A 13,051-nucleotide genomic window follows, 5' to 3' on the forward strand; every position below is an offset into this window, starting at 1 on the left:
TCGCCCCGGGACAGGCAGGAGCAGGGGAGACAGGGGTGACGCCTCACCCCAACCCCACCCTGGGCACAAGGGATGGCTTGGAATTAAACCCAGTCCCCACACAGCACTGGTTGAACTGGAAGCTGCCCCCATCCTCCTCCTTTTCCAGCCCCAGAGGGGGCAAACCTCCCCTGTGGGGCAGGGAGTGGTTCCCAGAGCCCTCGGCCCACCCCTGGCGGGGAGCACAGGGGTCACAGTGTCCCACCAGAGGGGATATCTGGGCTCCCCAGCCCCTCGCCTCGTCCCAGCCCTTGCAGCTCCAAGGAGACGGATTTTGGTGTCCTTTTCCCTGGTTATTGGCTCTTTCCTGGAGGGTGGGGGAGCCCGGACACCCTGCGGGTAGGCGCTGAGGCCGGACACACACCAAGAGCATCTCGCCATGGGGACGGGGCTGGTGGCACCCCAGAAAGAAGGGGACAAAAAGCCTCAGCCACACCCCACGGGGTTGGTTTGCCACGAGAGAGGATGAAATGGGTGCGGGGCTGCTTTGCAGACCCCCACCCCTACCCCACACCCCTCACTCCTGCACCAAGCACCCCTCACTTGGTCAGGGGGTGACAGACCCCCGTCCCCCTTAGCGAGCCTGGAGCGGGGCTCAGCAAAGCTCAGGTTTGTGTCCAACCACAGCCGGGACGAGCTCTGCTCTAATCTGGTGTTACTGGGGAGCTGGGGGGGGGGGGAACTGGGACGAGGGACGCCCCTTCCCAGGCCGCGGGGTGAAGGGTTGCACTGTAAATACTCAATCCTCCAGGCAAGCAGAGATGCCCGTGGTTTGGCTGTGGGGTGCAGTCTGCCCACCCCAGCTTCGGGGGTCCCGGCACCCTCTGAGGTCCCGGGACGTCTCCCGTGGCAGGGCGCTGGCAGACACAGGGTTAAGTGGCTGCAGCCCAGGCAGGATGGGAACAGGAGGAATTTGGGGGTTTCCGGTGGGTAAGAGCCCCCCAGGCAGACAGGTACCCCCAGAGGTGATGGGGGACACGGAGGGGGGGACAGTGGCTTCAGCAGAGCAGCCATAGGGACAGCCCAGGGCAGAGACTCACAGCAGCGTGGGCCGGGCTTGAACCCCCCCCCCAAACTCTGCAGCCCCCCTCGGGCAGGGCCGAGCCCCCCCAGACACCCCGCTTCTCTCCGGGGGTACCACGGGGTCCCTCCGGGCGCGGGGCTGGGGACAGCCCCTTTGCTGGGGTGGCCCTGCCACCTCCTGGTCGGCCTGGGGACTGCGGGGGGGGGCATGGCCCGGGGACACCCCCCGTCGCTCCGGGACCCGCAGCCCCACGGGGGATGAGGACAGGACCGTGGCTACAGCACTCTGTGCCCCCCACCCGGCTTGCCTGGCCCGGGGCTCTCCTCCTCCTCCTCCTCCTCTTCTTCCTCCTCTTCCTCTGCCCCATCAGACGAGCAACGCCAGCCCAGCCCGTGCCACGACCACAGGTACCACCAGCCATTACCAGACATTGCCGGGTACCAGCAGACATCACCTGGTACCATTGGCCATCACAGGGTACCGCTGGACATCACTGGGTTCCACCAGCCATCACCAGGTACCACCGGACATCACCTGGTACCATTGGCCATCACAAGGTACCGCCAGACATCACTGGGTTCCACCAGCCATCACAGAGTATCACTGGAAATCACTGGGTTCCACCAGCCATCACCAGGTACCACCGGACATCACTGGGCACCACCGGACATCACCGGGCACCATTGGCCATCACAAGGTACCACCAGACATCTCTGGGTACCACCAGTCATCACAGGGTACCACTGGACATCTCTGGATACCACCAGCCACCGCTGGGTACCACCAGAAGTCGCTGGGTACCGCCAGCCACCGTCGGGTACCACCAGCCATCACAGGGTACCACTGAACACCATTGGGAACCACCAGCCATCATTGGGAACCACCAGCCATCACCAGGTACCACTGGACATCACTGGGTTCCACCAGCTATCACCAGGTACCACCAGCCATCACAGGGTACCACCAGCCATCATTGGGAACCACCAGCCATCACCAGGCTCCACCAGCCATCCCTAGGTACCACTGGACATTGCTGGTTACCACCGGCCATCACCAGGTACCACTGGACATCGCTGGGTACCACCAGCCATCATTGTGCCACCAGCACTGTTGGCACCACGAGATCACGGTGCGACTGGGCAGGGGTGGGTGGCCTGGGGCAGGAAGGACCCTCTGTGGGCACGGCCCCACCAGGGTCTGGCTCTGCGGCCTCCGAGCCTGCCCTCAGAGCTGGGGGCACAAGCCCGTCCCAGCCCCAGCACCCCCAGAGACCTGGCCCCCAGCCCCGGGGGTCTTCCCACACTCCCGGTTCAAGGGGCTTCAGCTCGGGCGAAGGCTCATCCTGGCCAGATTTGGGCTGGAAATCACCGATCCGCAGCAGGTCTGACCCGTTTCCCTCACATCATCTCAACTCCCTTCTCCACCAGCTCCCACCAAAAAGGCCCCAAAACAGGCTTTTTTACACCGACAACGGGAGTAAAACCAGCCCAACACCTCCCTCCTCCCAAACCACCCCAGCGTTTTGCCGCTTGGAGGAAAACAGCCCTCAATAACACCAAAGTTTTATTACATTTCACCAAGTGCCACAAGTTTTTCCACGCCAAAACACACTCTCACCCACGCCGCCCCCAAGCCGAACCCACAGCAGAACAAACCCAAGGAAGGACAACTTAAATACGCTCGCTTAAAACTCGAAACACCGGCTGGACCCTCGCCAGCGCCGTGCCGAAGGGGGGGTCCCGTATAAATACAGTGCAATAATTACAGACATTTCGCGATGGCATAATTAAAAGCCGTATCCAGCCCCGCGTCCGGGCGCTCATCCCGCGCTGCTTCCCAAGCCCCTCTCCGCAGGCGATGCTCCAGCCACCGGTTGGTAGCATCCCTCCTCCCAGTACGCTCCAGTTTCAATACCCCCAGCACCAACAGCTCCGAGAGGTTGGAGGGAGCTGGTGCGGACCAGGGGAGAGGGGCCGCGGCCCTCGGGGAAACACGGCCCCGTGCCCCGGCCAGGGATGTGCCAGAGCCACGGGTTTCAGAGGCGCGGTGCCTGCACGAGAGCTTCATCCCCTCTTCACCCAAAGGTGACTTCAGTTTTGCTGCCAATATTTTTTAAGAATATTCCAGCCGCGGCACGGGGAAACGCCGCTCGAAACAACCGGCCGTGCCCCTGAAAAGAGCCATCTAACTGGGGAGCAACTGGAGTGGCCTCAAAATATGACATCCCCCCCCGACGGTCCGTTCTGTGCAGGGGTCTCTGTGCCACCCAAGGGTGCTGCTCACACACCTCAGGCACCCACAGCCCCAAGGCAGTGGGGGGTGATGGAGGGGACCGTCAGTGCTGGCACCCCGTGGTTTTACAGCCAGCGCTGGGACGGGACCTGGCCGGATCCTTCCCGGAGGCTCACACCAGAGCCCAGACAGGTGACAACCACAGCCCCCAGGTGACAACAACCAAGGAGAGCGAGAAGGCACCCGAGGCGGTCAACGCAAGATCCCCACCACCACCCTCAGAAAACCCAGCACCCCCCCAACCCACCCCACGCTCTCCAGCCGCCCGCAGAGACCCCACGCGCTCGGGCCACGAGTGACCGGGGGCAGAAGGCGGTCGGGGCGGGGGGAGCTCAGGGCTTCAGCAGGTCCCCCAGGTCGTACGCCTCGAAGAGGTCACTGACCCCCTCACCCTCCAGCCCCCAGAGATAGTCGTCCTGTTCCAGGGCGGGGGAGAAGGGGACGAAGGGTCCCGAGTCCAGGTGGGAGGGGGTGCAGGGCAGCTGATCCTCCGTCTGCTGCAGGAGGTGCGAGGGGGACCCCAGGAGCCCGGCCTCCATCTCCAGCAGCGCGCTGGGCCCCCCCGGGACAGCGAGAGGTAGAGATGGGGGTGAGGAGGGGGTTCTGGTGCCCCCCCAGCTGTGGGGGACAGCGTGGGGCGGCTGTGGGGCTGGTCCGGGGCTGTTCGGTGGGGAATGGGGTACGGTGTGGTCCCGGGGGGAGGGGACGGCGGAGGGGACGCTGTGGTCCTTGGTGGGACTCTCCTCCGCGATCTCCTCCGGGCAGAGGTAGACCTCGATGGGCCCATTGGTGCTCTTCAGGTAGAGCTGGACGTGGTCCTGGGGGGGCAAAGCAAGGCTCAGGGGGACACCCAGAAGGGCACCCATATCCCACCCCCCCTGCCTCCAACCCCTGTGGGACCCAGGCAGGGCACTGCAACCCCTAAAGGACCACCTCAGGGTCGAACAGCCCCACGGAGACACCCCAAAACCACCCAGCACTGTCTTGGGAGGCACCCTTGGGACACCCCAGATGAACCCATCAAGGATGGCGCAGATGCAGCAGCACCCACAGCAGCACCCGCAGCCCGGTCCCGACCCTGCTGCGGGGAGGGGAACGGCTCCCAGCCCCGCACGCACCTCGCTGAATTCCGGCACCTCCAGCTGCGTCTCCGGAGGAGCCTTCACGGCGATCACCGTCTGCTCCTGGAAGCTGCTGATGGCGCGGAGGTCCTGGTAGGTGACGTACGCCAGCGTGGACAGGGACGAGGTATAGGAAAATGCCATGCGGCCACCCAGTGAGACCTGGACAGGCTGGAGAGCTGGGCGCAGAGGAACCTGATGAAGTTCAAGGGCAGGGTCCTGCCCCTGGGGAGGAACAACCCCAGGCACCAGTACAGGCTGGGGCGGACCTGCTGGGGAGCAGTTCTGTGGAGAGGGACTGGGAGTGCTGGGGGACGACAGGGTGACCATGAGCCAGCAGTGTGCCCTGGCTGCCAAGAAGGCCGATGGGATCCTGGGGTGCATTCAGAGGAGTGTGGGCAGCAGGGCGAGGGAGGTTCTCCTTCCCTTCTACACTGCCCTGGTGAGGCCCCATCTGCAGTGCTGTGTCCAGTGCTGGGCTCCCCACTTCAAGAAAGGTGAGGAGCTACTGGAGAGAGTCCAGCGGAGGGCTACGAGGATGAGGAGGGCACTGGAGCTTCTCTCCTACGAGGAGAGGCTGAGGGAGCTGGGCTTGTTCAGCCTGGAGAAGAGAAGGCTGAGAGGGGACCTTAGAAATGCCTCTGAATATCTGCAGGGTGGGGGTCAGGAGGAAGGGGCCAGACTCTTTCCAGTGGTGCCCAGCGACAGGACAAGGGGCAACGGGCACAGACTGAAGCAGAGGAAGCTCCAGCTGAACCCGAGGAAGAACTTCTTCCCTCTGAGGGTGACGGAGCCCTGGCCCAGGCTGCCCAGAGGGGCTGTGGAGTCTCCTTCTCTGGAGATATTCCAGCCCCCCCCTGGACACGGTGCTGTGCAGCCTGCTCTGGGTGACCCTGCTTGGGCAGGGGGTTGGGCTGGGTGACCCACACAGGGCCCTGCCAACCACCACTGCTCTGTGACTCTGTGAAAATGAGGGGCCAGGCAAGTGGGATGGCTCAACCGCCCCAGCCTGGGGGAAGCCATCTGGAGGAGCAGGGGCTCAGAAGGCTCCCCAAGACCCAGTCCCTTGTCCCCAAGACCTTGTCCTCCCTCGCCATCTCCCCCAACAAGGATATCTCTGGTTGGCTTCGTCGTCGGCCAGCTGCCGGAGCTGCAGGGCACAGTCCTGCAGGAGCTGGTCCAGCGTCCTCTCCGTCCTGGCCAGCTCGGCCAGTTCCCCCCGCAGCGCCTGCTGCTTCGCCGTCACCGCCGCGTCCTCGAAGAGCCCTGTCCCCCTGCCAGCGGAGACAGCAGCTGAGCCACAACACACCCCACGCGTCCCCAAGCCGCCTGCCCCCCACCCCGCCCCGTCCCCATGCCCCAGGCCCACCCCCACCCCATCACCTACATCCACTGGATGTGGTTCTTGGACTTCTTGCGGATGAGCTGGATGCCCTCCAGCACGTTGGTGATGTCGTAGATGCGCCGTTTCTGGACCTCCAGCACCTCGGCCGCCCGGTTGAGATCCACGACGCCGTCGGGTGACTCGCTCAGCAGACGGATGAATTTTTTGGTCAGCAGCCCCAGCGAGGTGTCGTAGCGAGTCTTCTCCCCGGGAGACTTGGGGGCTGTGGGGAAACGCGAGACACCCCATCCCCCCCATCCTCTCCTTAGCGTGGGATGGAGGTGACACAGGGCTGGACACGCTGGGGATGTTAAACACTGCACAGTCCCTAACCTGGTGGAAAAATCACCCAGAAATAAGCCCCCCCCAAGGAGCTTTCTGCCGGCACAGTGAGCTGAACCGGCTCACAGAGCTGCTGCGCAGCAGCAAGGAGCAGCTGAGGAGCAGGCGCTGCTCCCATGGTGCCACCTCAGGTCACCTTGGCTGGTGCTAAAGGGGACACGTCAGCAGCTCTGAGATGGGAGAGAAACGGGGTCTGCCCTCTCCCAGGTGCCCCCCACCCCGTCTCACCCAACATCACTTACTCCGGGGGCTGGGGACCTGCGCCAGCGTCCCGCCCTTCCCCTTGGGCGTGCGAAATTCGGGGCCTTCCAGGTCCAGCTTCCTCTTGGCCTGGAGCAGGAGACAAAACCCCGCGTCGGGGCCGAGGCAGACACCCCCCGAGACCCCCGGACCCTCCCGGGGCATCAGCCAAGCCCTGGGTGCCACAGCCCAGGGTGGGGGGGGATCTTGCAAGAGACTCATCCGCTTGCAAAACCCCTTTCTGGGAAGGGCTCCTGCAGCACCCAGCAGTGGGTGGGGAGGAGATGGGGGGTCCCGGCACCCCCCGTGGCTTCCTGCCCGCTTCCGCCGCAGCACCCCCGGCTCGCCCTGGGGAACCCGCCGGGGATTTCCCCTCGCCCCCAGCTCCTGGCACTGCTCCGAGGGGCCGAGCCCTGGGAACGCGGCTGCTCCGGGGCCGGATCCTCGCCCTCCCACCCTGCCAGCTGGCTCGTTGGGGTGCGGGGTTCGATGCCCCCCCCCGCTGCCCCGGTCACGGTTGGAGGCAGCTGAGGGCACCCAGCTGCCATCGGCGCACCTGGGGCCAGGCTCAGCCTCCCCCCCCCCCCACCCCGGGACCCATGGATGCCCCCCCGGACACGTGCACCCAGCTGGAGGGAAACTGGGGCGCGGCGGGTTGGGGGGGTGAGGCGGGTGGGGTGCTGGGTCCTGGGAACGGGGACACCTCCCCGCACACGCTGTCCCCTCGCTAGGGCAAGCAGCTCCTTGAAATCACCCCCAAGGGACACCCCCCCCCCCCCACTGCCCCCCAGCATCGCTTGGGGAGAAGAGACCCAGGGAAGGGGAGGGGGGTGCAGCAGAGGAGCTGGGGGGGGGGGTATCACCAAACCACCCCCCCCAACGGCTGCAAACCCCCCAGGATCCCCCTGCATTCCCAAATACGAGCAGAAGGACTTCGGGGGGACACATTCAAGCAAGCCCCCAGCCCCATCCCTTTCCCTCCCCCCCACCCCCAGTACCTGCTCCCAGGCTGGGCTGTCCCACAGGGTCCCCCCCAGCACGTCCCGCATGGTGCCCAGGTCCCCGTGCCGGCTCGGCTCAGCTCCGACAGCGGCTCCCCGGGGAGCGCACCCCACTTTGCGGGGAAGGGTTGGGCGCCTCGGCGGCGTTCCCACCCGAGGGGGACGGTGGGAGAGGCGCCAGGGGCTGTTTTCCACCCCCCCAGGGAGCCAGGTTGGTCCCGAGCTCCTGTGGGAATCTGTTCCCTCCCTCCCTTCCCCGAGCAGGTTTGCCCCGCGCCCCCGGATCTGCCCCCGAGCTGCCGGCACCCCAACAGCCATGGGAAACACCTGCCCCGGATCAGACCCCAGCGCCTGCGCCAGCACGATTCGGGGCAAGGCGGGGGCATCAGCTGGGCCCCCCTTCTGCTGGCACCCAAACCAGTCACCAATGGCCGCGGCCACCCACGTGTCCCCATCGCTGATGTCTGGGGGGGGTCAGCTGCACCCCATCTGCCCAAGCAGTGGGGAAACTGAGGCACGGGAGCAACCCAGGGCAGGTCCCGGTGTCCTCGGCCACCTCTGAGCTCACAGAGCCATGGCCACCAAGGTGGTCTCCCCTCCCCATCCGCACGAGGGGACAAAGGGGGACTCCCCGCTCCCCCACTACGGTTCGGGGTGGGGGGAGCTCAGGCAGGGGCAGGACCCCGCGGCACTGGGCCACACCAGCAAGGGACAATGGACAAGGGGGTCCCTCCTGCGTCCCAGCTGCCACCCCCCGGCCGGGCAGGATTAGGCACACAACAGCTGAGCGGGGGCACGGCGAGGGGCTCCCAGCGCCCTGCCAGGGCCAGGACGAGGGACAGGATGAACCAGGACAGCGAGGGGGGCAACCAAACCCCAGGGTACTGCGGGAACCCCCCCCCACGCTGCTCGCCAGCCCTCAGCCACTGCTTCCTGGGGTGGGGGGGGACACCAACTACACCCCGAAATGATGCTGAGGGTGGGATATGTGGCTCAAACCCCCCGAGAGAGGGCAGGAGCCTGCTGGGGGGGGGACTATGGCAGGGAGGGGGGGGGCAGGCCGGGCCCCCTGCCAGGTCTGCCTGCCAAGCAGCACTGGGACCAGTCCCGGCGCCGGGGGCTACATCCTGCACCCAGCCCAGGCATCAGAGCAGCCCTCTGCCCCGCGGCTCCCGCTGCCAACGCCTCCTTTCAACAGCACCCGCTGCCTTCTCCGGGCTTGCCCGGGCCATGCCCGGCTCTTCTGGGCTCCCCCCACCCCGGGGCGTGGGAACGCAGCGCCCAGGGTTGGGCACCCGGAGTTGGCGGGGGGGCCACGGGGCACCCCGGGATGGTGGAACCACTCCAGGGTCGCCCAGACGCAGCCCTCCCTGTCTTTGGGATGGCTAGTGGTGCACGGAGAGGGGGACAGGGGGGTGCAGGACCCCCAGATTTGGGGTGTTTCAGCCCCACCGTGGGTAGGGGAGGGAGGCTGACCCCAGCCTGGCCCCGGGATGGGGAGTCCACCCTGTGCTGAGGAGGAAGGCTGTACCCCCACCCTGGGGACCTCTCCGAGATGCAGCCGGGCTCTCCGTCCCGTCCGACAGCCCCATCCCAGCGCGGACAGAGGGGAAGGCCTGGCCGGAGAAGTTCTCCAGCAGAGAGGATCCAGAGGCTGTAAAAGCCGGAGCCAGAAAAAGCCCCTCCGAGGGTGACAGGATGGCCATCATCTTCCCACCCACCCTGACCCTCCCTCAGCTCCCTGCACCCCAAAAAATCCCCCCTCCTGCCCACGCATAAAAACCCTTGATGGGATCAAAGTGGGATGGGATCACCCTGGGTGACCCCAGCAGAAACCAGGGTGCTGCCAAGCATCCTCCCGCCGGGGAAGGGCTCCAGCCCGGCACCCACGGGGGCTGCCACCCTCCTGGCACCCTGGGTGCTCTTTGCATGGCTGGCTCAGCCCTGCCAGCTCGCACCGAAACGGCGGCGGACTCTGAACACCCTTGTCCTGGCGCGGAGGAGGCAGGGAGAGCTGGGACCCCGCGGCAGGGACATCGCTCTCTGCGGGGCTCCTTCGCAGCCCTGAGCCCCTGTAGAGATCTCACGGCCCCTATAGAGATCCCCTATAGCCAGGAACAGGGCAAATATGCAAGATGGGACTGGCACTGCCTAAAACTGCTCCAAAATACGGATGTTCATGGGGGGAAATGCATTTAACTGCTCCAAAACCCGCAAATCAAAGACTAGGGGAAATCTGAGGCTTTTTTTTGACCATGAGAGACAACTCCTCCTGCTTTCCCGCGGCCGGACGCAGGGTGATGGGCTCCCTTCAGCAGGACCAGGTGACCCCGGATCATTTATAGGGCACAAATCCAGCAAGCAGGTGGGAGCGGCTGCAATTGCCCCGGTCGGGAATTGGGAGGAAACGCTCATTATCTGATTGCCCCAGATCAGCACACAAAGGTTGTGCCCATAAATGGGGGGGGGGGGGGGGGGATGCTGAGCCCCAGCTGCCGGGGCTGAGTGTTACACTGGGGATGGAAATGGGATCTCCAGTACCAGGAATGGGAACACAGCATCAGGAAGTGGGATGGGGTCAGAGGGAACATCGCTTGCAAGTCACCAAGGGGGATGCAGGAGCACTTCATGTCCAAACCATGACCCCCATTCAGGGGACAGACATGGGCAGGAGCATCCCAAGCATCTCCAGGTGTGGGTGGTGATGATGATGCTGGTGGTGATGATGCCAAAGCGGCCGTTAACCCCAAACTTCTCATCCCCAGTTGTCATCTGGGGACAAGCACTTCATATCCCCAAGCACTTCATGTCCCCAGGTGTCACAGAAGCCCCTCAGACCCCATTCAGGGGACAGCCGTGGGCAGGAGCACCCTGAGCATCTCCTAGCTGGGGCCTGGCATGGGCGATGACAATGATGGTGATGCCGAAGAGGCCGTTAGCCCAAAACCAGCTCCACAGCGATGCATGGAAACGGGATTGTGAGTTTGTGGGGTGCTTTTAGGGGAGGGGGCAGCGGCATGGGTCTCACCCTACCCAACAGCCCCTGCCAGCGCAGGATTCAGCATCTCAGGCGGCTGGGAGACAAAAGGGGCTGAGGAGGAGACAGGTGGCCCCGGAGCCCCCCGGGACGGGGCTCACAATGGCCCCAGCCAGCCCTGCAGCCACGGCATGGAGCGAGGAGCAAAGACAACCCCTCTCCCCCAGCCGCGGCGATGTCCCCAGCTGGCACCGAGCATCAGGGACCACGGAAAGGAGGGGGATAAATAAATCAATCAAGCCTTGAAAAAACTAAATCGAAGTTAGCGGGGTCTGGGATCCCTCCCAGGACCCGGGGAGAACAGAAGCTCACAGTGAGGGCTGGACACATGCCCGGGCTGGGGCGGGCAGGAATTAAATGCCAGCTGCCAGCGAGGCCGACCGACCGGCCGGGGGCTCGGCGGGGGCCGTGCAGGAGGAGAACCGGGGTGGGCAGAGCCACCCGCGTACCCCGACGCTGGGCACGGGGCCAGTGCCAGACCCGGGCCTCAGTTTCCCCGTTACAGGGGTAACAGATGCTTGGGCTTTGCCAGCGCAGCCTTGACCCCGGGCTCGGTGACAGGGCCAGAAAACCCCTCCTCGTGCCGTGCCGCACGGCTCCTGGCATCGGGGTCCCTGCTTCAAAGCCTCGAGGTGTCCCACGGAGGAAGGCGATTGCTTCAAATTCACCTCCTCCCCCCCCCCCCAAAAGAGGCCATTTCAAGCCCCGCTGTAACCACAGGCAGGAACCAAGCTTGGGCAGCGGCGCTGAGCCACCCGCGTCCCCCCGCTCCCCGGGTGACAGCTCAGCCCGGGGGTCGCAGCCCCGAAGCGGGGAGTGGCAGCGGGCAGGGACGGTGCCCCCCACCCGCAGCAGCGCTGCCTGCACCCCCCCACCACCGCTCTGCCTTATGGTGAGAGGGGGTTTGCGAAGGGCCTCAGCACACCGGCCGGGCTTTGAGGCTCAACCCGGACTGTTTGCAAGCCGGAGAGGGAGAAAAAAGGCCGAAAAAGGCTGAAAAGCGGAAGCCGGGAGCCAGCTCTGCGGGCACGCAGGGGTGAAGGGAAGTGAAGCAACGTACGAGCCATGTCACTGCGACTTCTGATTTCAACCCTTGCCCTCCCCCACCCCAAAGAGACATCCGAGGGGGGTGCGGACCCCAACGTGAGCTGCCAAATTTGGAAGGGGAGGGGTGTGCTGTCCATCCTGGGGTCACCCACCCGTTGCACCCCTGCCCTGCCCAGAGCCCCCAGGCCCCCCGTCCCGCCGAAGCGATGCCCGAGGAGGGGATGGGGTGCAGACACCTTACCGGCAGCCGTCCCGCCGAGGCCGAGCGGAGAGTCCTGAGCTGGGGGCCCTGGGGGGTGGCATAGAGACACCCCCCCCGGGGAGCAGGGACGCTGACAGCCGCCGGCGTGTAGACCCGGGTGAAGGAGCCGGTGGGTAACGGGGGGCTGCCCAGGCTGGAAACCCCCCGGTCCACGGAGGCCATCACGGACAAGACCTTCTTCGGGTGGTGGTGGGGAGGGGGGGGCGGGAGGGCGGTACCCCCCCTCCCCGCGGCGGGGGACACTCCCTTGGGGAGCCGCAGCATTGCAAAGCCCTTTCCGAGAAGCCCGGGCCGGGGGAGGGGGCGGAAGCACCCCGCGATTTTGCAGCCGGGGGGGGGGGGGGGGGTCACAATCTCAGCGGCGGCATTTTGGGGGGGGGGGGGGGGGGGGAAGGGAGCTGACACCAACCGGTGCCCAAAACCCCCTCCCGAAAAACCTGCAGAGAAGCAAAGCGACGGCTCGACCAAAACCGTACGCAAAAAGCCGCCTTTAGCCCCTAAAAACCCCTCGCCGGCGCTGGGGCTGGATGGGGCCGGGGTCGGCCCGGAGCTCGGCCCCGCCCCGGCCCGGTGCCCCCCGCCCCCCGCTCCGCTGCCGGCCCCGCTCCCACCGCCCCCGGTTTTTTTTCCCTGTCTTTTCCCCTCTCGGGTGTGTGCCGTGCGGTTTCTTTCTTTTTTTTTTTTTTTTTTAAGCGCCAAAAGCCCTCCCGCGAAATTCGGATTTCCCGCGGAAAACGCCGCGCGCTGATTGGCTGCCGCCGCCGCCGCCCCGCCCTCCCCCGCGGCGGCCGGGGAGGGGCCTTAAAGGGGCCGCGCGGCGGGCGGGCGGCTGTATGCAAATAGAGGGGCGTGGCCTCTCTGCCCCCGCCTTCTCCGGGGAGGGGCGCCGGGGCTGAGGCTGGTTCTCTATCCTTCATTTATTCATTATACGACGCCCCCCCCCAACCCGGTCTGGTGGGTTCCAGCCTGGGGGCTGTGACACCCCCCCCCCGTCCCCATCGTCCCCCCCTCCCCAGTTGCAGGGACCCGGGGTGGGGGGGGCTTTGCATCTACTGGGGAGACAAAACATTATGGGGTCACCCAGCCCCCCCCAGGCAGCGCGGTTTTGGGGGGGGCAGGGACCCCAGAGGGACTGGGCGTGAGCAGATTTAGCCCTGAGACACCAACCCTGTGTGTCCCCGGGTCTGCCGGGCGAAAGGGAGGGAGAAAGAGGGGGCGAAGGGCTCCCCGTCGGGCCCACGGGGCGTCTCGGGGCGCAGCAG

General features: G+C 65.7%; 1 protein-coding gene across 1 annotated transcript; it reads right to left on the minus strand.

The window, feature by feature from the left end:
• Nucleotides 1-3,673: 3,673 nt before the first annotated feature.
• E2F2 (E2F transcription factor 2) lies at nt 3,674-12,053 on the minus strand. The gene is made up of 6 exons (XM_075437978.1): nt 11,769-12,053; nt 6,445-6,532; nt 5,864-6,083; nt 5,592-5,750; nt 4,474-4,588; nt 3,674-4,173 (listed from the first exon to the last, which is right to left on the minus strand). The coding sequence occupies exons 1-6, from the start codon at nt 12,051-12,053 to the stop codon at nt 3,688-3,690; spliced, it is 1,353 nt and encodes a 450-aa protein (XP_075294093.1). The 3' UTR covers nt 3,674-3,687.
• Nucleotides 12,054-13,051: the final 998 nt, after the last annotated feature.

This window comes from Opisthocomus hoazin, chromosome 17, assembly GCF_030867145.1.
Source record: "Opisthocomus hoazin isolate bOpiHoa1 chromosome 17, bOpiHoa1.hap1, whole genome shotgun sequence".
NCBI classification, from domain to species: Eukaryota; Metazoa; Chordata; class Aves; order Opisthocomiformes; family Opisthocomidae; genus Opisthocomus; species Opisthocomus hoazin.

What these genes read in the sequence shown, in the direction of transcription:
- E2F2 (XM_075437978.1), bottom strand. Translation starts at nt 12,053, where the DNA reads ATGCTGCGGCTCCCCAAGGGAGTGTCCCCCGCCGCGGGGAGGGGGGGT. An exon ending in AAGAACCACATCCAGTGGAT is followed by an intron (nt 5,751 to 5,863) that starts GTAGGTGATGGG and finishes CTCCGCTGGCAG; the next exon opens with GGGGACAGGGCTCTTCGAGG. An exon ending in AGGTGCCGGAATTCAGCGAG is followed by an intron (nt 4,174 to 4,473) that starts GTGCGTGCGGGG and finishes TTGCCCCCCCAG; the next exon opens with GACCACGTCCAGCTCTACCT.